Consider the following 25,154-nt stretch of genomic DNA (forward strand, 5'->3'; position numbering starts at 1 on the left):
TTTAAGATTTTCATATATTTATAGATCTACTTGATTTTAACCAATTTTGAAATTTTAAATTATATAATTAGATATAAAATAGATTTTGAGATAATCCTAATAATATTTTACATCAAAATTATATACCATGATAAAATTTGAAAGGCACCTTATATCTACACCTACGGAGGCGTCCGTATGCCAACTGCACCCATACCAAGATATTTTATTATTAGAATTATTATTTCTAATTTTTTTAAATTATTTATTTTTTTATATTCATAATCTCTTACACGTCCTTAAAAAAAGAGTTAAAAAATTCATTTAAAAAAGAAAAAAGTTTATATAGAGTCGAGGCTCTAAACAATTAAATTAGAGCCCGCCTAAGAAATATCACTCGAAGAGGTTGTTTTAATGCCTAAATAACCTTAAATTGATCATCCTCGATATCAAGATGTATGGGTACAAAAAAAATAGATTTCAAGTTTTGGAAATAATGTATATTTTGATAGTCAATTTTCAAGTTTTCATAGATTTGCTCTATCTACATTAATTTTTTAAGCTTTAAATTTTGTAATTAGAGATGAAAATATATTTTAAAGCTATAACAAAGATTTTCAATATTGAAAGCACATTTCTCCGCACTATTTAAAGGTGCGCTCTACTTTAAATGTTTAGAGCCTCCGCTCTATACAAACTGCAGCCTTCCAAAGACCTAGATTTATTAATAAGCCCGAATTTCTACATCTGCGGGCTTCGCCGCATAGAAACCGCGTCCTAATTAAAATCTCCGCCTGTGACCGGAACCTTTCCCCCACTTTTGACTTGCTATCCCAGCAACCCTCTCTCCCCTCCTGGTTCCATTTCCCTTTCTGTGTTTCTTGCTCTTGAGGTACATAATTTGAGAGAGAGAGAGAGAGAGAGAGAGAGTTTTAGAGAGAGAAAGAGAGTTCCAGAGAGCGAGAGATGGGTAGCGCAGCGAACCTGGAAGATGTTCCTTCAAACGATCTGATGGCAGAGCTTATGCGCCGCATGAAATGTGCGAACAAGCCCTCCAAACGCGTCATTCTTGTTGGTAAGATGCATTCTGCCTCTCTTCCCCCTCTCTCTCTAACCCAACAAATCTTTCTCTCTCTCTCTCATTCCCTTTATCTCTTTGTGTTTCTGAGAGGCCCTCGTCCATAAAATGCAAAATATTCAGAAAGCCGTAAGTTTGCTACCATGGCCCCTTCAACCATTTCCAACTTGGTTTTTTCCTGGTCATTTAACTCTTAAATAACGATTTTTATTTCTATTAATTCATCTCTGTGAAGTTTTCATCAGTCAGTGGAGTCAATCTGGTCGCAGGTCGTGAATTTAAGGGCTCAGTCTCTCTCTCTCTCCTGGTAGTTCTTCTGAACTACCTAAGTTTTTGAACCAATTCTCTCTTAAGTTTTTGAACCTATTCTCTCTCTCTTTGTTCCCTCTTTTCTGATAATTGCTGTTAGCAGCCTAGATGTTTGAATCTAGACTCTGCGACTCTTTCATTGTCTTCCGTCAAGTTCAGCTGCCTTTGCTTATTTTGTGCATTTGGTATTGGTCATTAAGCATTGGTCATTACTATGTGAAGCAATTAGAAACTTTTAATCAATTTGGGCCTAGAAAGAATGATTAAGATGAAGAAAGTAAGGAAACTCTGTTACTATAAGCGGGAAGCAATGCAGTTGAGTTTATTTGACTGGTTGGCATTTTTCTATCGTAGAAATTGTTTAATACGGATATTTATTTATTTCATTTTGTCACTGATAGCCAATTTATGTTTTATTGACTGGTATCCATTACGTCACTAGCTGCATTTGGTGCCGCCCCATCCATTGGAGCAGCTTAGCGTACTTTTTAACGATTGGAAGCATACTCATCTCACCTATGGTTGTTCCAATAACCATGCATACCTTCCATATTGATGCCAAACAATATCCCCTGTTGAAATTTAGCATCTTGGGGTCCAGATTATCATTTTTTTCTCTTTTTTCGTTTTCTTTTTGGTAAATGGTGATAGTGTTTGGGTCAGGCTAGTTTTCTTGTGATAGTGAGGATTGAGTGATTTGCAGGTCCACCTGGATCCGGAAAGGGTACACAGTCACCTGTCATCAAGGATGAATATTGCTTGTGCCACTTAGCAACTGGTGATATGCTTAGGGCTGCTGTTGTTGCTAAAACTCCTCTGGGCATTAAAGCTAAAGAAGCCATGGATAAGGTAATAAGTGTTTCATATGATTGCTTTGCTTGTGATCTCTTGTTGTGACTGAGATTTTTCTTACTGTTTTTTGGAAATCCTAATACTGAGACATAACAATCAGACGTAAAGAGAAGGCTAATATTGAACTCCAGCTAGCTAGAGCAAAGAAAAGGTGTAAATCTGAGAATTGTTGTAGTAAATTTTTAAGTTTTTGATTTCATGCTTTCTTCAGGGAGAACTTGTATCCGATGATTTGGTCGTGGGAATTATTGATGAAGCAATGAAGAAGCCTTCATGTCAGAAAGGTTTCATACTTGATGGCTTCCCAAGGACTGTAGCTCAAGCAGAAAAGGTCTCCGTTTGATTGTGTTATTGATTATTGTTTTAAAAAATTGATATGAAAAATGGAGTTTTTTATTACGTTTGGGCATTGGCTTTTACTTGTACTTAGCAATGTTCCTGGATGCAGCTCGATGAGATGCTTGAGAAGCAGGGGACCAAAATTGATAAGGTGCTAAACTTTGAGATCGATGATAAAATCTTGGAGGAGAGAATCACTGGTCGATGGATCCACCCATCGAGTGGTCGGACATACCACTCCAAGTTTGCACCCCCTAAAGTGCTGGGCTTAGATGATGTATGGCATTGAATTTTCCTTCAGTAATGTGTCTGTGAAATTTTTATGATTTTTTTTTCATGTGAAATATCTGATTTAGATTTTTGACCAATAAAAATCAATGCAAGATTTGGAGGATCCTCTACTGCCTGACTTTGGATAAATTGCTGATTTTAACATTTGTGGCATTTACCTAGTCGGCTTCTCACTCCAGAGCCATAGTCTAATATTTCTTTTTATAAACTGGTTCTGCTATTTACTATAAGCGCTCTTCTCCCTTGCACATCATTGACCTTCTCTTGCAGAAGGGGAAACCCAATATCAAATGGAGGGTACGGGAAGAAGCTCCTAATGCCAAATTGAAAATGATAAGGGAAGAAGCTCCTAATGCCAAATTGAAAATCAACCGCTTTCCCCATTGATTGCGTGGCAAAGATGGATTTGTGGCATACAAGCCACCAAGGCTTCCTACTGAATTGTTCATCTTCATAATCTACAATCCATTCAGTATGGCATTTGGATTAACACCAGCCAAACTGCCTTTCTCAAAAAAAAAACGGACACCAGCCAACTTGAAGGACCAGTACTCAATGTCATGCTGCTGCTCGATTTATCGGTTATATGGTTAACAAAAGTGAAGGAGAACCCAAGCATGTTGTAATAGATGAAAAGATCAAGATCTCAATAAGCTGACCAATCTTCAATATAAACATCTTAGTATAGGCGGTCGAGTGTAGAGCACGCAATATCACAGAAATGCATCCTTGTGAAATATGTAAAATCAGGGTTCACTGTTAAAGTACTGGGTTATGTTGAAGTTGGTAATGGAAAGAGTCACACAGTTTGTCATCAACATCAAGGGCTGTATCCTGGGTAGCTTGTCCCCTTCTATAACTAAGATTTCCACTGAAAATGTTTGATTTGGTAGTGGATTTTTGAAAATAAAATCTTTGATCAGGAAAGCAAGCTCTTTCTAGAGTGTCTTTTCCAGGTTAATCATAGGTTCCCCCATGTCAATCCCGAGCACCGCCCCAAGAGCTTGTTTAGAGAGGCCATTGCTAGCATAAATATCCTAGCATTATTTGGAATAAGTCCATTTGCAGGAATCACTTTAGTGGTGTTGATGAATGCCATTGATGAATGCTTCAAAGTCCTAAAGGTGATGATATCTGAAGTCACATTCATAAGGCTTGTTGCGGATACTGGAATCAATTGTGCCTGAAGTTTTGGTGAAGAACTATCTCTTGGGTTTAAATAGTGAATATTGCAGTTGAGAGAGAGAGAAAGATGGCTACTTGGTGAAGACATAGAGGTTCATGGGTGGAAGAGAAAGGGGAGTTTCTTGATGGGAGGCCATCTTTTTGAGTTGTGAATGAATTTCTCATTATTTAAAAGTAAGGAATGTAAATCAGACAGGGATAAAAGTAGTTTTGGTGCTTCGTTTTCATTTTGTTGGGGGAGGGGGAGGGGGAGGGGGAGGGAAGGGGGGTGGGGGGGTTGTTATTGGAGGGGTGTGGCATCCTACTTTTAAAACATTGCGGGGGTCCAGGGCCTTTTTGTGGACCCCAGGCTTTTATTGGGACCACAAGTACAACAAAGGGGATGTACGTCATTTTCTATAAAAATAATAGAGATTGTAGGTCCCTGACAAGAAAGGCACTGAGAGTGTTTTTTAGACCATCACAGTCTATCGATGGTGTTCACGAAGGCTTGAGATCTATCTCGGATATCCTATCAATGTAAGGTAGATAATCAACATATATAGATACAGACACATACACACTACAATATTATAATGAGTCAGTGACATGCATACACATGCTACCATAGTACAGTGAGTTAGTGACTATAGTCATCTTTATAGTTGATAATTTATGTAATTAATCATACATCAATTGTAAAAAAAATCATTTGATCCATCATTGGGATCGAGATCCAACTCTAAATGGGATTGAGATTCCATATAGTCATAGGCGAGCTCCAGGTCGTGGAACCTTGTTCCTGTAGCAGGACTGTCCCCTACTGAAGGTGCTTCCGATAATTATGGACTGAACTTGTGGATTTAAATGAAAATAACAAAGTGCAATGACATACGAGTTATCATACCTGTTTATTCCAACTATGTTTCTCGGATAAGATTAACTGTGGAATTTAGACCTTTGACATTTTGCTCTCTGCCCACAAAGATCTAACTACGATGAATATTCAGTTCATGTAATTTTTCAAGAGCTTTGATGCTCCATGATTTAGATGGTGCTAAGGTTTTTAAAGGTATATGTTGCTACAGTGTTTGAAACCATGGAATGGGGTTGGGACTTACTAGGGATTTTCTCAGTCAAGTCTCAATGGACTAGGTCGAGCTATTGTGAAAATGCATTAGAATAGCAACAACTGTAAAATTTACTCAAGTCGTACAATATTTATAGAGGAAGGCTGGTTGACTCAACAAAGTCCCATTGCGGGGGTATTGGAGGGGTTTGGCATCCTACTTTTAAAACATTGCGAGGGTCCAGGGCCTTTTTGTGGACCCCAGGCTTTTATTGGGACCGCAAATAGAACAAAGGGGATATATGTCATTTTCTATAAAAATAATAGAGATTGTAGGTCTCTGACAAGAAAGGCACTGAGAGTGTTTTTTAGACCATCATAGTCTATCGATGGTGTTCACGAAGGCTTGAGATCTATCTCGGATATCCTATCAATGTAAGGCAGATAATCAACATATATAGATACAGACACATACACACTACAATATTATAATGAGTCAGTGACATGCATACACATGCTACCAAAGTATAGTGAGTTAGTGACTATAGTCATCTTTATAGTTGATAATTTATGTAATTAATCATACATCAATTGTAAAAAAAATCATTTAATCCATCATTGTGATCGAGATCCAACTCTATATGGGATTGAGATTCCATATAGTCATAGGTGAGCTCCAGGTCGTGGAACTTTGTTCCTGTAGCAGGACTGTCCCCTACTGAAGGTGCTTCCGATAATTATGGACTGAACTTGCGGATTTAAATGAAAATAACAAAGTGCAATGACATACGAGTTATCATACCTGTTTATTCCAACTATGTTTCTCGGATAAGATTAACTGTGGAATTCAGACCTTTGACATTTTGCTCTCTGCCCACAAAGATCTAACTACGATGAATATTCAGTTCATGTAATTTTTCAAGAGCTTTGATGCTCCATGATTTAGATGGTGCTAAGGTTTTGAAAGGTATTTGTCGCTACAGTGTTTAAAACCATGGAATGGGGTTGGGACTTACTAGGGATTTTCTCAGTCAAGTCTCAATGGACTAGGCCGAGCTATTGTGAAAATGCATTAGAATAGCAAAAACGGTGAAATTTACTCAAGTCCTACAATATTTATATCGGAAGGCTGGTTGACTCCACAAAGTCCCATCTCAACTCGTGGAATTTTAAAATAGCATGGGTAACGTCAGTGTTTTAAAATGCTGCCACATCTCCGCATATGTGGCCGCATAATGCGGGATGCTCTGGCAACCGCATCGCATGAGGCCCCGTATGCGCTTCGGAGGGATGCCTCGCATATGCATTGCATCCCAGTGCATATGCAGTCGCATCCCGCATAGGGCGCATATGATTTTCGAAACTCAAAATTTGAAATTCAAGAAATAAGGATTAAGGACTTACATGCTCAAATGTACTCCAATTGCGTCGCAACCAGATGAGCTATATGAGTCCTGTTAGAAAAACCGGGCGATCTAACCGCTAACCGCCTGGTTAGATTGGAACCGGCCACTAGTCGATTCCGATTTTGGGCGGTTTTGGTGATCAACTGGTATTTACAAATATATATATATATATATATATATATATATATAAATTCCCAAAAATAAGGAATTTGGTTTGTAATGTATTTGTAATATTCTTTACATTATGATAGAGATTAAAAATTGTTTTGGTCATTCATACTCACTTTGATATTTTCCCATCTTTTTTAGAAAATTTTAAAAGAGAAATGATCCTATAGACCCTTCCCCACCCATGTGTGTATGCCCCAAAGGATCACCATTAAATTTGCAATGGATCTATAGAAAAGTCAAGTCCTACACCCATGTGATAACTTTTCTAAAGATCCGTGCCAACTTTAATGGTGATCCCTTGGGGTCCTACATACATGGGTGGGGGAGGGTTCTATAGGATCATTACTCATTTAAAAAATAACCCTAAGCATAAATTGATTCGTTAAAATTAATTTTTTCATTAATTTTCAATTTCATTTGAATGTGTTTTCTTTTATATCATTTTTTATATGCTTTTGGTAATTTAGTATTTTTTTTAATTTTTTTCAACACTTTTTAGACTGATGGGGACTTACTCTGTTAGAACAGTTGAATCGGTCGGTTTACTGGTTAGGCCGGTTAAATCACTTTTGGGCCCATGTTCGGTTAACCGTTTCGGTTCGATTTTGTGAACACTGGACTCAACACTCGAATAGCCAGACGTAGATTTCGATATAATGCCCACCATGTAGCTGTATAAAATTCTATAATTTAAATTTTAGATAAATATTTAATTATTTATATAAATGGAAGTATACATTATACAAGTAAAAAACTGTAACGCAAACAAATAGAAATTAGAAATGATACTTTTGGCCTGTACTTGGATATATAGGGTCCCTGTTTCGAGTAGCAATCTCTCTTCGAAACTTTCCCAATGCTAGCTTGAACTTAATCATTTCTTGGCTCTGGATCTCTTGGATATTTTTCTTCGAGACGAACCTCTCAAGCACATCTAAGAATCCACCATTTATTACACTATCAGACTCAATGGTGGGTGCTTGTAGTGAAGAGATGGATTAGCAAGAAACAGGTTGAAGTTGCTTGTAAAGTTGGTTATCCCATCGCCTATCAATAATTTCAAGTATAGCCTTGCATTTATTCTCATCATCTTTTAAAGCAGTTTTTATCTCTCCTCTTTCCCTAAACATTTTTGCATGTATGTAGCCCATGGGCATGCTTCACTTCACCATCAACCAATCGAAGCACCCTCACGAAAGGGCTAACCACCTCCCATCCCGATGTATTGGGATGTATTGGGAATAATTTGTTCAGCCTTTCTCCCATCCCGATGCTTTGACCACTTATTTTTACTCCGTTGCTTTGAAGCAAACATGATCATCAAGGCATTATTTTGCTTGCATAGGTTTTGAAGAGTGAGAAATGATCTGGAAAATCTAATGACACCCGGTCTCACTATATCTCTTTTCTTTGTAAAACTCCTCATCATGCTAAGGACTATGGTGTGATTATATATAAATCCAAAAACAATTATTGCTTTTGAAATCACCCCACTAAATATAGATGTTGTACCCATTTCCTTAAGCATGATGTTAACACATTGAGTTGCGCAAGGAGTCCAAAACATATGCATCCTCTTCAAAGTCAAAAAATGCCTAGTTGTAACGTAATTGGCACTATTGTCAGTAACAATTTGTACTATAGTTGTTGAAAATGCAAGGGAACCCGAATCGTTTTAGGAATTGGAATCGCAGCCGGCTAGAAGATTCTTGTTTTTGGAGTCGTTATCGATACCATGGGAATCGCAGGGAGTGAGATTCCTATTTTTTGGGAATCGGGAAATGACCAAAATGGAATCAAGATTCTGCCACATATGGAATCAAGATTCTGACCTCTTTGGAATTGAGATTCCTGCCTCTTTGAAATCGACCCCCAAGGAATCGAGATTATGAAATCTCAGCTATTGAGTTTCCAATGTATATGGAACCGATATTCTTAGCAGCTTGGAATCAAGATTCTAACATATTTGAATCGAGTTTCTTATGTATGTGGAACCGAGATTCATGCTAGTTTGGAATTGGGATTCATGTTAGTGTAGAATCGAGCATGATCCCAACTGGTAATCGAGATTTGTAACTCTATGGAGTCAAGTAAGAAGCCCCATAGAAACAAGTTTCCAATATCAACAACATCTCACGCTTTATCGACTTAGAACCTATTTAAGCAATCGATATCAAATGTCTCTTATTAGACTTGTAGAAGGGTTCCTTAGATTTGAAGTCAATATATTGGTTATTGAACTTAGGGTCAAGTAGTCCACTAGGGAAATTATCTATAAAAGATACAAATGTTTACATTGAATACAACATCCTTCAATAAGGGACCCTAATCTCATGTAGTGTAGGAGGATCAAGTCTTGGGCCAAATTGCCGAATTGCTCGAACCATACATGCCAAACTATTGAGGGTTATAGCATCAAAAGGAATGGCGGCCATGTAAAACCACTTTGCAATGTACTTACCTACCGTGTTCCTCTCTTCTTTCTTGTATTGATTTACAATTGAGGTTTGTTTTGTTTTTTTTCCTCTTCTCTTGAACCACAATTTCAGGGCCATGTGTGAAAAAAGTGTCCATTGGCTCCTTAGAGAGAGGTGTTTTTTTTCCAATACTGCCACCAATATTTACCCTCGCTCTTAACATTGGAGTACCCCTTTGCCTCATTCCAATTTCTGACATATCCTCATCATCTTCATCGTCATCAAATAATTGAATTTCATCAATTAATTCTTTTCGTTTTATTTTTTCTTCTCTTTTTGTTTTTTCAAGTTATCCATGTATTCTCTAATCTCTTTTTTTATCCTTTCGATAGCTTGTGGGCATGCTCTTACATTCTCCAAGTACTGGCTTAAGTGTTCGTTTTGCTGAAAAATACCCCCCTCATATAAGTAGTTCCATGAAGCATACTAGTAACCCAATTTCGGCCTTTCGGATTTTTTAGTTTTGCATATTTCCGTATTGGATCCTTGTTGCTAGAAGACTGTGATGAAGATGTTGCCCCAGAAAAAGTATTACTATAGTAGGAAAAAAACTTACGAATTACTTGAAGAAAATATCGATTTCTTCTCTGCCCTTGAAACCCTTGCTTTGTTAAAACTTCTTGAAATCAACACCTAAAAGAAACAAATCAACAACCAAAGATCAACTAAGATGAAAATCCAAGAATTTGAAAAAAACAAATTTCTGCCACTTTTTTTTTGATCGATTTGATGAAGTAAAGGCCACTAATGTGGTTGTTTTTAGTAGTTCGGGGGGGGGGGGGGGTGGTTTAATACCCCCCAAACCCTTTCCCCCCTTTGACGGGGCTATAAAAGACGAAAATACCCCTTTTTGAGGGACTATTTTCACTTTAAACGCTGGCTGCATATGCGCCCTATGCAGGATGTGGCCGCATATGCGGTGGGATGCTGTGCATATGCAGGCGCATCCCTCTAAAGCGCATATGCGGCCCCATGTGATACGGTTACCAGCGCATCTTGCATTATGCAGCCACATATGCGACGATGCGGCCCCATTTTAAAAGCATTGATTGTTGTTGTTTCTTTTTTCAGTGTGTACAATCTAGTGTAAACATGATAATGATAATGGTTTCTGTCATTATAAAAAAAAATGTTAATGGTCTCTATAGAACGCATGGGTTAAGTATTAAACAAATGGGATATCTCTTATAACACTGGACTAGAATGTCCATTTACTTCTTCAGGTAAAACTCCACCTAGAATTAACCCCAAATTCTGGGGGTGTAACCTATTCAACCCATAGATGAACCTCAATAAAAAAGAAATCCTAATTGTACTATCTATGCACTTAAAAAATAATATTTTGAGATTAAATAGAGACCATCAAATTTTTAGATGTTGAGATCTATGTGTTAGAAAACTCAAATTTCAAATTTCTTTTTTGAGAATAATCATCTAGTAATTTTTAGTGGTTCCTACAATTTCAGATTGAAAAACTCCACCCAAGTAGGTCTTCTGACCGAGGGAGCAGGTATACTATGCTCCCTCAGTTAGAAAACCTACTTGGAAAGGATCCGGTCCAAAGTTCAGTCATTGTTTGTTTTTATGGGCCTTGCTTTAGCTCTTATGCCGTTACGTGGAGTCAAGAAGCCATACCATTTACTTTTGTGCTGAGGCTACGTGTGTGTGTGCTTGTATGTGTTTGCATGGTGCACTTCTACCATCTTTTGTGTGCCAAAAAACAATGGGGGAGGGGGAAAAAGAGATATATAGAACTCTGGTTCACGAAGTGAGAGGGGGAGACAACATGATCAATGGGGCAAGCAGAGAGAGTGGGGAAGGGGTAGAGAGAGTGGAAGAGGAAGAACAAGAGTGTGAATGCTAGATAACGAGAGAGATTGGGGCAAGATTTAGAGGGAGACAGAGTGGGGATAGGGATTCATGGGTGTATTGGGTTTGTTGCTTTTGCGTGGGATTAGTTAGAATATTAGGATTCAAAGAAGTCATTTGGAAGTGAAGAAAAGAAGAGGGGGGTGCACTTCCTTTTCCCTCATCTTTAATCAAGATGGTGCCTAGATATGTTTTTATTTACTTCTGAAGTGGTTTTGATCTGAATGATTGCTATCAAGATGTACGATTAGGTAGATAATTTCATCATTTTCATCATTACCTTTATTATTTGCTTATTTTTTGATGGATCCCTTATTCCATTTGTTTCTTTGTTCTAAACTGTATAAACCTTGCATAACCAAAATTTCTTTCATGATATTAGTTTTAGATAGGATGCCTTTGCTCTCACAAATTCTATGTTTGTTAGTGACATTAAAAAAAAAAAAAAATTTCTATGGTTGTTATAGTACTATCTGAGTAAAACTGCATTCTTATACCCCTTTTTCCATTAATGAAAGGTGACAGGAGAACCCTTGATTCAACGCAAGGATGATACTGCTGAAGTTCTTAAATCAAGGCTGGAAGCTTTCCACCGGCAAACTGAACCTGTACATATCCTCTATTTATCTCTCAGTGGTGTACATTCTTTTAATTTTTGATGTATTAGTGTTGTACATTCTTTTAATTTTTGATGTATAGTAACGTTCCAAGGATGACATATGAAATTGTTTTGCTATTTTTCTGCTGTGATTATCTGTTTCTAGCACTTTTCTGCTCCTTTCTTTCTTCGTTTTCTTCGTTTATATTTAGATATAGTTGGTCATGCAAAAGTTTTCAGATACATTATACTCACTCTGTGTGAAGAATAATGACCAATTTACCCATTCTTACTGTCAGGTTTATGAGCTCAAGTCATCTCATGTTCACCTATTAGTTATTCTTATCCCTTAATTTAGTGTCACTTCTCATCAGCTTTTTCTCTTGTTGAGCAAGTTGATGACTCGAATAATTTTGACTCTTGGGAGACTTGGAAATTGGAAATTTTCCCCTTAGTGCAAGGAGAGGTGAGATCTTGGAGCTTTGAGCTTATTTTTTCTTTCTTCATTTTGGGTCTGTTAGTGATTAGATTCGAGCCTAGGAATAACTGCAGTTGGCAACATCCTTATTATCAAACAATTGTGTGATTCCCCGGTGTCTTGCTGCTTGGTGATCTTCAATTTTCTTAAAGAAGAGGTTGGGATTATTATTGGGTTTTGTGGCCTTTATAGGTATAGAGAGCTTGTAAATATGATACTTTTATAATGAAATATGCATTTATTGGGTGTGTGTGTGTTGACTGACCAAGGTTTGGCGGTTTATAGCCCTGGCTATGTCCAAAACCCTTACGCTTGGGCATGTGGCAGTACTGAGAAGGGTTTATAGTGGGTCATCCCTTGTTGAGGTCAGACAAATGCCTAGCGGTGATGTTTGTAGGCCAGGAAAATAGCGTGGTCACCTGTGTGGGGTTGTAGGCTAGTGAGAGCAAGGGCCAAAGCCTCAAAAAACTTTCGCACGACATATATACATGACGACTGTATTTCTGGGAAGCAGCTCTATAGAGGGACACATGCATATCTGCATAAAGAGGGCCCCCTTTGGACTGTGGTGACAAGTGTTGGACTTGCTCTTAAAGGGGAAAATTGAAATCAACATTCCAGGATCATGTTCCCATTGTTTGTTGTGCAACTTTTACAAACCAATTATGAGCTCCTGAAACGAGACAGTGGGTTATGGGTCTTTGTTGGGTTGAATAAGAAAACAGTAATGGATCATGGTTCTTGGGGCAAGTGCAGTGCTCTTATTGTCGCCAATTTTGGCCCAGTAGTACCAGTCCACTCCTAGTATATTTTATTTTGGTATTAAAAATGTTATGTGATTTTCTAGATACTTTTCAGAATTTTAAAATTTTATTTTTACTGAAAAATGCATTAAAAAAAGCATTCTAAAATTTTCATGACTTAAGATGACACTTGTGGGACCAAAGATCCAGTCCCACATGTGTGTGCATATTTTTTGTGTAGGGCCTACGTGAACCCCCTTACGGGGACCGCCCAAATATAGAAGCTAAAAATGTGGCGTGCCACACTTTTTAAATTTGTTTGTTCAAATTTGAAATTAGTTTAAGATAGGAAATTTTTTAATTTTAAATAAGATTTGGTTTCATATTGTAGTGGAAGGTTTAAAATATAGATTATCCTTGACTTCCTAAATATTATAGGAGATCTAATAATGATAAGATTAATTATATTTCAAATTTAAGTAGGAGTTGGATCTGGGTCAAATTTTAAGACGATAAAATTCCTATTTTTCCATATAAAATCATGATGACTGATTTGTAGGATGGATGGCTCGGATTAAATCTCTCTCACCCCCACTAATTTTCTAATTATCCTAAAGGTCAAGCTTAAAATTAGATAAGGCATATCTAGATTAGAATCTTATTCTTAGTAGAACATAGATTTTGTTTTTATTTAAATAAGATTTGAGCCCCCTTTGTTACAACAAGATTCTCTCTCATGCCTTGTTATTCTCTCCATCTCTCTCACGTAATTTTTTGTTTTTTTATCTCTCTCATGGCCCCCCTCTTTCCCCTTCAAAAAAAGGGAAGTTTCTCTTTCTCCCATATTTTGGCATGTGACTCTTTCTTCTTCTCTTAGAGTCACGTTAGCCTTTCCTGTTCGCTTTATGTGGCACCTGAAAGTTGGATAGGGTGAACTAGCACGGTATATGCAATTTTTAATTTTTCTCTTTTTTACCGGTTGGAGCACTTATAGAGGTCCAAATAATACAGAATAAACTCAAAAGAGAAAGAAGAATAACAATTTTTTTTTCACTTGTTGCCACTAAATAAAAGTCTTTTATATCAATAATAAAACACAAACTGCATAACATAAGCGCTAGAAGATTACCTCAACTGGACTTGATAGACCCCACTTCGGGTCTCCTCCTTCGATGGCGCATGGGATCAAGGTCTATCTTAGATCTTTTAAGGCTAGGAACCCTTCAATCACATAGAGCACGGTGGAACAAAGCAATGCCTTAGGCTATGTTGGGGCATGCCCCTTCTAGACTTAGAGAACTGGGGCATGCTCCCTCTTTCTTTTCTTACAAATAATTTTCTAACTCTTGGGGAGGCTAGAGAGATGAGAGAGATCAGAGAGAGAGGGTGGCATGCCGCCTTTGTGAGGGAGAGTGAATAAGAGATATAACTTGGGGTGTAGAGAATGAGTCCCCCCCATAGAGATTATTTATAGACTCATACTTAGAGTTAGGGCTTCTTGGGTTAGCTATCCTTATAGAGAATAAATCCAGACCATTGATCATAAGAGACCTTGGGGTGAGAGATCTTAGCCTTACAAGCCATTATGATCTAAAGGAAGGGTATTAGAACCTTATCCTTGAGCTTCCCTAACCTAATTCCATCAAATATTCAATACATGAAATATATATTACTCTTTCCTTTAATTTTCATAATTTTCTTATACATGTTTCTTTGAAAAGTCAATCTCGTTCAATTGCAAAACTTTCCCTTTTATTTCATTTTGATTAAGTTGCTTATTTTGCATGCCACAAAATAGGAAAGGGATAACACATGTGGGGTATGCCTTTCATAGAGCCCCAAGTGGGCCCCATGCAGCTCCCCTCATGCAATATTTTAGTGGGGCCCATGGAGTACAATGGGCCCCCATGTGTATTACAAATTTTAAAGTTGTGAACATGATTTTTAGAAACCTTTTATTATTTTGTTTTTCTTTCTGAATAATTAAATACTGAAAATTCAGTTTTGGCTATTTATAAATCTATTTTCAAAAAATAAAATATCCAGAGACTTCCGAAATTTCATTTTATTAATTTAAAAAATTATTAAACTCAAATTAATTTAGGATTTGAATCCAATGATGTTAAGGAAATAACGAAATTACTGAAGCACTCCATCTTCTACTAAAGACCATGAGCCACACCCACTTCTCAAACTAATCCTGTGGTTCCAGTGATCCATAGTCCATCACAATGGTTCATGATTGGGCTACCAAAGTCAGCCAATAGGTGGGACAAAATCTTAGTCTATGGGTACGGGTTCTCCCTTAGGGAGCACGCATGTTGCATTGGTACATATGGGGGTTATCTCAAATACATGTATACGCATCACACTCAATGGTGCTTTGCTTCCCAATACGGCTATTATGTGTATATGCTGTGTGATGGTATAAGATGAGGCTTTGGCCCTCATCCCTTTAGGCCCACCAATCATACATAAGGGTCACACAATCCCTTGGCTCACTACCTTGGGCATCTCAGACCTCATCAACGGAAAAACGTGCTAATCCTTCTAGGTTGTGCTTTATGCTTAGCTAATTAGGGTTTGGTATTCGATTAGTCTAGCTTGTCAAGCCCAGTCTGAGTCTTGGCAAACAATATTGCCAATCTCGATCCCTCTGGATCATACTCCCACCGGAGTTCTTTGTCCCACTATAACAAAATTGGTTACATGATCTTATAAGGCCTTTAAATGGGCACAAAAATCCTCTCCTCGTGATTGAGATGACACTTATTCTCCTCCTCTTGCTTGTGAGGACACCCAAAAAAGAAAAAAACCAGCAAAATAGATGGTGGCACATGAAACCCTAGGACTAGGGTTTGCTGATTTTTGAAGGAAAGAGAGATACTTGTAGCCTGAAACCCTAGTACAGTTTTTGACCTCTCTAAAATCCTATATCGAAAGGTATCGCCTATAAAGCTTCCCCATCTCTGAAATACCAGCAACACCTAACTGGCTAAAAGTGTGTCAGTTAGGGAATCCGGTGTGGCATGTATCAAAACATGTGAGGGTAAATTTAAGCATCTTCCAGTAAGTCTTCTCAGTTGATTTAATTAATTTTCAGTAATATTTCTTATTTTCTGTGAATTTTCAGGAACATATGGTATACTAAAAGTTATAGTGGAAGTTTATTTAAAACTCTTGGATAATTTTTATTTGTTTTAGCAGTAAAATTTAAAGATTCTAGATTGTATCTAGGGTATTGTTTTTTATGTCAATCAGTATTTAATGGCCTTTGTAAGTGGAATTCAAGTATATTGAATAAAATGAAAAATAAATTAAATTGGCAATGCAAAACATTGTAAATTGGATGGAAGAAACTAGACACCATCATCCATTCAAGACCCACCCACCAGAGCATTCAAGATCCACCAACCATTACCAATCATCACCTTACTAGAACCACCATCACTCTTGACAACCTCTTCCCTCTAGAAACACCAGACACCACTGCAATCACCACCACTTTAGCTATCCCCTCCTAACATGTTCGCCCACCATTCTAAGCCACCCCCTCCCCCCAGAACCTCTAACTTCTGCATCATTTTCAACCTGTTCCCCAACGCAGGAACCCCACCTTTACCAGCATATACCTCACTCCATTAAGCAAAAAAATCCACCTTTTACCCCCAGAAACCAACACTATTTCATGCCAAACCCCTGCTCCATCCTCTTGAAACCACAAACGACATCACCAAATTTAGTCTTCATCTTCCCTAGGATACCCATACCTCTCCCAACCATCCCCCCCCCCCCCCCCCCCTCCGTTCTCAAACCCTGCTAGTCTCCCTCTCGTAGTAGACAGAGAGCAAAGCCATAACTTTTACCCCCACCTCTCCTCAACGCTGCCTTGCCCAGCTCCTACCCCCATCCCACCATCCCCAGCTTATCCATCTCCTCCAAATTGTACCACTAGAAGCTTTGCTCAAGTTGCAGCCACCACCCCAGCCAGACCCGCCCTGCAACCTGACCAATCCCACATCTCTCTTAGTCTCCACGCTGATCATCATGTAACATTCTTAAATTCAGCTACTCATATCTGGCTCTCTTCAACTCAAGAGATTTCAGAGCACATTGCATCCGTAGAGAGCTCCTTCTTAGAATCTTTCCATTCGCAACGAAATGATGTCAAAGGCATCAACCATTGGCTGCGGAAAATTTTCAACAACCCTCATGTAGTTTGCAAGCTCCTCCACAATGAATAGTACCTCATCTTTTCGCTTGACAATTCTTCACTAGAAATTCCTCCAAAAAACCTTTAGTTCAGCGGAGGTTTATTGTCCCTCCATAGATGGAATCAACAATTGGGTGCTCAACAGAACATGAAGATTTGGATTATTCCTGAAGCTATTTGCTTCACCTCTAAACCAACAAAATTTTGAATTCCTTAAGAGATTGCTTTGTCCAATTTTTGTCGGTCCACTGGAAATCGTTGGGCTCTCTTCCTTTAGGTAAGATTTGTTTTTATTTCCTCAGTCTCGGAAGATCTTATTCCAACTTCTTTGATCCTTCATAGCAATGGTCTCTCGTACATCGTCTGTCTTAGTTCAGAGCCTCATTTGCCATGAACGCACTAGTCCAGAGCTTGATAGTTGGACTAAGGTTCATCGAAGGAATTGTGTCGCAAACCATGCTCCGGGGCCTTCTTTCACTGCCTGTCACTGTGTTCCAGACCATAGTCCGCAACATCCATACTTCGCCCATCCATCTAATCTCGCACCGCGAGATACTCAACAAATTATTGCTAAGGGCAAAGGCCCTGCAAATAACCCTGACCCTGTTCACTTGTGTCAACATCATACATACTCCCCATCGTCAACTACAAACCGCTCAATACATTCTCTCCAATACTTTGACATATATGCCCTCTGAAAGAACCTTTAAATGCTGGGTGTCCTTTAGTGCCACCCGGCACTCCTCGCGCACCTCAAACACCATTCTCTGGCGCTCTGTTTACCTCCCTAATAAATGATGGGAGCCTTTCAATGCCACCTGCCACCTTTTTCTCCTCTCAAGCACTGCTTGCAGGCGCAAAGTCAACTCCCCTCATCAATGTTGAGTGCCTCCCGAGAATGGTTGGTCATCATGCCTCCTCATTGGCGATGCCTTTAGGCGAAGCATTATTTCTTTATTTTAATACTGGCCCGTACGTCTCTCCATCCCAACCATCCACGTATTTCGAAATTCGCCAGATGCTGCCCCCTAGCCACCCTCTCTCCCCCATCAACCTGCTTCGCTAGCAAGTCTCATTAATCAGCTATCTCTTCCCTCTTCCCCCTCCTTCTGATTGAGACATCTAGCACATCTCTTACTGTCCCCGAGGATAACCACTTTAACCTATCTCTTAATCTCTTTCTTCTTCCTCCTTCCTCACTGTCCTCTCCCCTTGTCCCCTTGACTTCTCTTCCCTCCTCAAAAAAACCACCCCCCATCACTGGCGTCTTGCAAACCTCATCTCTTTATCCCCTTTCTTTGGTTCCTTTCTCTTACTCCCCTTTGTCCCTCTCCCCACTTTCCTCAACCTCCGTCTCTACCATTCTGTTGTCCTCAGAATACCCCATCCTCCCTGTCCCTTCAGAAACTTTTGACCCTCCCTCTTCCCCTTAGATACCTTGCCGACAAAAGTAGAAGTCCTCTTACCCAGGGTGGCTACTTTACCAACCTATCTCAGAAGGTCAAGGCAGTCCTCCTCCAACCCAACCCCCTCCTCGAACAAGGCAACCCCAACCTCCAACTATAGCTTTTCGCGCTACTTATACCTACTGCCAAGGGTTCCCGTCCCCTTCTCCAAGCTCTTTTGTTACCTCTTCTTTCTTTGTATGTTCCGAACCATCCCTGGACAAACCCACTCCTTCCTACCCCTTCGCCACCACCCTCCCCAGCCCACCAAGAACAGGTCTCCAATACTCGGACCTGGATGACCTGGATGACCTTATACCTATCCCCCTTGAAATGCGGTTTGCTCTCAATGCAGCCCAAGCGTCTGAAGGCTGCCTTCCTCCTTGCATCCCACCCTTAACTAGTTCTTTCGCAAATCCTTCTTGTCCTCCATTCCCTAATTTGAGCCCCCTCTATCCCTGGCTCCCCTCTAGTCCTTCCCCCTTGGAATTCCGATTCCGACCCCTCCCCAAGATTCTTTTTTGGGAGTGGATTTCAACTCAGATGTCCAGTCCTCAGCCTCAGCAGACTCCATGGAGCTCAAAAGAATCAACAGAGGCACGCCACATATTTCCGCGATGATTAGTGATGTTGGTCTCTCTTAGGAGATGTCTTTGATTTGACGGACCATCTCAGGGTAGCTGTAGGAGCATCGCAGGTAAACCTCGCACCCAAATCTACTAGAGGTTCCTGCGGGCTAGTCAAGCTTCGCTCAGGGGTGAACTATGACGCCCCTAGGACTTCAGGGCAGCTGATCTCCCTCACTTCAATTCTTCCCCTTAGCCCAACCAAGAGGAGATCCGCTAGGAAATCCTCTCGCCACCCCAACTCGCCTAGATGAAGGTCCTCTGCTGGAATATCAGAGGTCTTGGCAGGCATGCCAAGAGGTGTGCTGTCTGCTCCCTAGTGTCCTCCCACTTCCCCACCATTCTAGCCCTGTTCAAGTCTAAACTTCCTTCCCCTGACCACGCTATGGTACAAGAAATCTGGGGTCATCTCCCGTGCTTTTGGGTTGCCAAAGGCTCCCAAGGGGCTTTATTTGGGTTTTATGGTTTCCAACTATTCTCTAGGGCTTTTTGTCCCAGATACATGACTTCTTTGTCTCCATCTCTTTTAGCCACATCGCTGATAACGTTCTTTTTAGGACATCTTTTGCGTATGGCTCCAATTGTCCATCCCTTAGACCTAGCTTTTGGCAGGAGCTCTCCTCAGTAGCCTCTCCCAGCATCTCCCCTAGTTCTTGGGAGGAGACTTTAACATGGCCATGCGGCCTTCCAAAAAATCCACGGGTGGTTGCTTGAATGTGTCTTTGAGAGGATTTTCGGGCTTCATTGAGAGTATCCCTCTCATTGACATTCCACTGTCTGGAGCTTCATTTACTTGGTCGAATCACGCAAATATCCCAAATTTGTCAAAGATTGACCGCTTCCTTGTTAAAAGCCTTGGGAAACTTTTTTCACAAGAACCTGCTCTCGGGTCCTCCCTAAATCAAGAGCAGACCATAAGCCTCTCCTACTAGATACCAACCATGTCTTCATCTCTAATAAACCTTCTAGGTTCGAACTCTTATGGATGGATGACCCATCTTTTTCTCCCCTCTTGTCTTCTATCTGGTCTTCCTCCATTATTACTGGATGGGTAGGATATAGGCTTACCTGCAAGTTTCATATCCTCAAAGCTGCTCTGAAGCAGAGGAGCCAGCAACTTCCTTCAAACTTCAAAGTCCCTATCAGCAGTTTTTCAACCGTTATTTCAGATTTAGATTTCTTGGAGGAACCCCGACCCCTCACCCCCCCAAAAGAGAGATGGCAGGCCCCGGGATAAAGTTAATCTATCTCAAACGTTAAAGCAAGAGGAGACATATTGTTACCAGAGGTCTACGATTAAATGGCTCAAAGACAGCGATAGAAACATTGCTTTTTTCCATAAGACGGCTAGTTCTAGACGTTGAGTTAATGCTATCACTGAAATCTCAATAGGCACCCTTTCTTATAGGCTCCCTTTCTTACTCCCATCCCATTCAAATGAGCTGGCTCTTCATTAGGTTTTTCAAGAATCTTTTCTCTAAACACACTTCCATGTCCTTGGCAACCTTGCCTTCCAAACCATTTCATCGGCTGTGGCAGAAAACTTGAAAGTCCTTTCTCCATAGATGAGATTTGAAAAGCTGCTTTTGATCTCTCTAAAGACAAGGGCCCATGCCCAGATGGGTTCCCCATAGAAATCTTTCAGTCCTTCTGGAATACTACAGCCCCGGACCTTTGGCATTTTTCCTCTTTCTCAGAGGTAGGCTTTAACGCGACACTCAACTGTATGTTCTTTGCCTTGGTGCCCAAACTCGAATGAGCCCACAGGATGACTAACTTTTGCCCTATCAGCCTCTTAAATTCCTCCTATAAAATTTTGGCTAAGTTGCTAGCATCTGACCTGCAAGAGGTCCTCTTCACTGTCATCTCCCCAACCAAATCTGCCTTGTAGCCAATAGACAAATTCTAGGTGGAGCCCTAACCACCCACGAGACCATTCACTCCAGATCTTTGTCAGGTCAGACGACCTCATAATTAAATTGGATTCCGAAAATGCTTATGACAGGGTGGATTGGGGCTTCCTAGACTCTACCCAAGCTAGAATTGGTTTTAGCCCTCTTTGGATGAAATGGATCTTAGCATGTATCTGTAACCCATCGTTCTCAATTCTTCTTAATGAATCCTCGGAAGGATTTTTCTAGGCCCAAAGAGGGCTTAGGCAAGGGGATCCACTGTCGCCCTTCCTTTTCACGCTCATAGGAGAGCTATTCACCCAAACCATATCGAGACTCTATGACAGAGGCCTTCTTTCGGGTTTTCGGACATCTCCATCTGATCCAACTATATCGCACCTTCTTTATGCAGATGATACCCTTATTTTTTGCGAAGCAAACCCTACCCAAGTTGTCTGCCTACGGCGATTTCTGCGAACTTTTGAACTTCTCGCCAGGATGAAAGTAAACAAAAATACTAGGAATCCATGTTGGCAATGCCGAGTTACTCAGTTTAGCTCGTCGCCTAGGCTGTGCCATGGAACCCTTACCGTCCTCATACTTAGGCATGCTCCTGTGTATAGGAAAACCTAGAAAACAACTCTGGGACAATTTAATAGAAAGGTTCACTTGGAAGTTCGCCTCTTGGAAGGGTAGGTTCCTTTCCTTTGGGGGAAGAATCACCCTAATTCGGGCTGCCCTTGCTTGTATTCCCATCTATAACATGTCTATTGTCTAGATCCTCATCTCAGTCATCCATCGCCTAGAGAAACTTATGAGAGATTTTTTATGGTCTGAGCGGAGGGATCCAAAAAAATTCATGTCGTCTCTTGGGACATTGTCTGCTCCCCCAAGAAATTTGGGGGAATAGGTAGTAAAAACTTTAAAACATGAATTTTGCCCTCCTTGGCAAATGGTGCTGGAAATTCTTTTCCGCACATTATCTCCTTTGGAAACAAGCGAAATATGGTCTCAACAGTGAAGACTGGCTCCCTGGATCTCACCCCCATAGATTCACAGGTGCATGGAAACACATCGCCTCCACCAGGAATGCTTTCCTCAACCGCTCTAGATATAGATTAGGAAATGGTTCCCATATCCAATTTTGGTCTGATCTCTGGATTGGATATTCTCCCCTCTCTTTTTTCGGTGGTGAGAAACCAAAAAGCCTTGATCACAGATTATGTAGTATTCAGTGGGTCCAAATTGGTTTGGACCCCAATCCTTAGGCGAAATTTCATGGACCACGAATCTACTTCCCTCATCTCTCTTTTCCAATTGTTAAACCCCATTTTCTCTACTCTTCTTTACCAAGACTATTTAATTTGGCCCCCAGTCCCTTTGGGATATTTTTCTGTCTCTTCTTTCTATTCCAACGTCCTCCCTAACCTGAACCCTAACCCCTCAATTTCTCATGGGCTCTTCCAATCCCCCTCAAAGTTCAAGCCTTCATCTGGGTTCTCCTCCAAGGTAAAACCCTCACTTTAGACCAACTCCAAAGAAGAGAGTTTCCTTCCCCAACTGTGTATCCTCTACTTTCAGGAAGAGGAGACTATTCCTCACCTCTTCATCCATTGTGAAGTATCCCTCAGTCTGTGGTCCTCCCTCCTTAAACTCTTTGGATTGCAGTGGGTACGCCTCTGAACCTGAGCAACCTCTTTGAGTCTTTTTTCTCCCCCCCTTTCTCTAAGTATGGGAAAAAGCTATGGCACCTTTTTGTTGAGGCTCTGCTTTGGAGCTTATGGCTCGAGAGAAATTCTAGAACTTTCAGAGTAATTTTGATAACCACCCAATCTGTTTTTGAGTCTGTGGCGGTCCTTATCTTCCTATGGGCCAAAAGAATCCCCATCTATGCTACACTTCCAATATAACATTTTCTAAACAATTGGGCCTGTCTCCTGAACTTAACAGCCCAGTCAAATCAACCTAGACCTTGTTGGACTCCCCCCCCCCCCCTCCCCTGGGTTTTTTAAAACACAACATTGACGGGTCATCCTTAGGGAACCCAGGACCCTCGGGCATTGGAGGCACACTGATTGACTGTGCTACTACTATCATGATCTTCTCAGTATATATAGGAGTCCAGGACTCTACATCTGCAGAGGCCATGGCTCTTCTAGAAGGCCTCGCGGGTGGCTCTGGTGGGAACCAGTGCTCAAGAAATTATTGTTGAAACTGACTCTAGGAACACCTTTCTTTGGTCCACCCTACAGCAACGGCCGCCTTGGAGGCTCACTTCAATTTTTGAGCATTTATCTTTCCTATGCAGCTCTCTCCCTCAGCTCACCCTCAATCATATACACTGTGCAGCCAACGGTGAGGCAGATAGCTTGGCAAAAGAAGGAGCTTCTGTAGGTGCAGGAGCACAGCCAATTCCTTTACTTTCTTTTCTTTCTTTATCTTCTCTCTCTCTCTTTCTCTCTCTCTCCGCTTCTCCAAACCCTCTCCCCCTCAGTGGCCTCCTATGGGAAAAGAAAAAAAAAAAAAGAAGGAAAAAAAAGAAAAAAGGAAGGGAAAAAAAGAAAAGGAAAAAAAGAAAAAAAAAAAAAGAAGAAGGAAGAAGGTAGGATTTTAGCGGTATTTTGTGGCCCTTGCTTCTCAGGTCTCCAGCTTACCCACCCTCTTCTTTTCTCCCCTAGATTGTCTCCCTTGCTCCTCTCTCTCTTTAGATTTTCTTCTCTCATCTTCACCTTACTCTCTAAGGCAGCCTAGAACACTCACACTCTATTACCCAATCTCTGCACCCCTTTTTTTTCTATACCTTTCATCTCCCTGCCCCTAATTTTTGTTGGCTTTTTGTTCCTATTTATTGCTGCAAAAGATACGGCATCTCCTCAGCCCTTGAAACAGGTATGTTTAGACCCTCCCAGTCACTCTCTTCTTTCTCTATCCTCTCTCTTTTTCTCTTCTCTCATCCCTTAGCAGTATTATTACCCAAAAAAAGAAAAAGAAAAAGGAGGATAAAAGGGATAAAAAAAGGAGAAAAGGAAAAAGGTGGAGAAAAAAAGGAAAAAAGTAGAGGAAAAAAGAAGGAAAAAAAAGAAAGTTGAGGGGAGCACCTTTCTCTTTTCTCCCTCTCATCTCCTCTCCTCTCTCGTTCTCTCTTGCCGTCCTCCAAACTTCTCTTAACATAGCCCCTTATCCATTTATTTTTCTGTCAGTTCGCCTATAATCCTTCCGCAGCCTAATGGGCCTCCTCTCTCGGACTGATCTACGCTGCTAAACTCTTACTCAATCTCTACTCTTTCTCCATCTTCTTCTCCCCCCCTCCGCCCCCCCTTCCCCCCTATTCCCTCTTCTCTTTCTTCATCCTCTACAATTCATTTTCTTCCCTTATCTTTCCCGATACCCTCTTTCCCCTGCAACATGACCTTCTTTGAATTCACAAGTTGATGCTTCTAAGGATAGAAGTTTCTCCTGATTTGCGGCTTGCTCCTAGGCCAGGAGCTCCCCCAAAGCTAGACGAACATTATCCTCTCACCCTGCTCAACAGGAGCCCCCACCTTTTTCTATCTATGGATCTCCCCATGGATATTGAAGCCAGGGATTCTTTTCAACAGTTCGTCATCATCTTATTTACTCGAGCATGGTAGAAGTTCAAGATCACTCATGTCTCCACACCTGCTCTCAAATTTCCTCTTCTTTGCAGATGGATCCTGTAGCACCTTGCATCGGGTCCCCTATTTTGGTTGTTCCCCTCATTTTTAGTTTGTCTCTTCTCAGTATTAGCTCTCTCTCTGTCTTCTCATCAATCTAGCTGCAGTTGTAGTCTGAGCACCCAATTTGTGGGATGCCATCTTTAGTTTTCGTGCTATGTAATTTTTTAAATAAATACAAAAGTTACCCTTATTCATTTTTTTTTTTTTTTTTAAAATTTAATACCTTGAGTTCTACATAACCACTCCTCTCAAGTAGTAATATTGTTATGCTCTGGAGATTCATTAAATTTAGGGAAATTTATCAACTTACCTATGAGAGATGAACAATTTAACGCTTTGGCGATATCTTTTCATTTAATTTCAAAATACCCATGAAAATACACGTGGTCTTGAGTTCGAATTGTTGCAAATGGGCAAGTTGTTAAACAATTAATTTCTTATGGTATTTTGATAACTT

At 40.3% G+C, this 25,154-nt stretch overlaps 1 protein-coding gene across 2 annotated transcripts in view; it reads left to right on the forward strand.

The window, feature by feature from the left end:
* The first annotated feature begins 868 nt into the window (after positions 1–868).
* ADK1 (adenylate kinase 1) overlaps positions 869–25,154 on the forward strand; it is a 34,819-nt gene continuing 10,533 nt past the window's right edge. For both annotated transcript variants that reach the window (XR_002281065.2, XM_006845109.4), the window contains exons 1-5: positions 869–1,054; positions 2,070–2,215; positions 2,430–2,549; positions 2,667–2,834; positions 11,523–11,612. Coding sequence is in view for 1 of the 2 variants with exons in the window: in XM_006845109.4 (XP_006845172.1) it covers positions 946–1,054; positions 2,070–2,215; positions 2,430–2,549; positions 2,667–2,834; positions 11,523–11,612 (633 nt within the window). In the remaining variant the exon portion in view is untranslated. The remainder of the gene's footprint in view (positions 1,055–2,069; positions 2,216–2,429; positions 2,550–2,666; positions 2,835–11,522; positions 11,613–25,154) is intronic.

Source organism: Amborella trichopoda, chromosome 6, assembly GCF_054954075.1.
Source record: "Amborella trichopoda isolate Santa Cruz 75 chromosome 6, AtrichopodaSantaCruz75HAP2 v2.0, whole genome shotgun sequence".
In the NCBI taxonomy this organism is placed as follows: domain Eukaryota; kingdom Viridiplantae; phylum Streptophyta; class Magnoliopsida; order Amborellales; family Amborellaceae; genus Amborella; species Amborella trichopoda.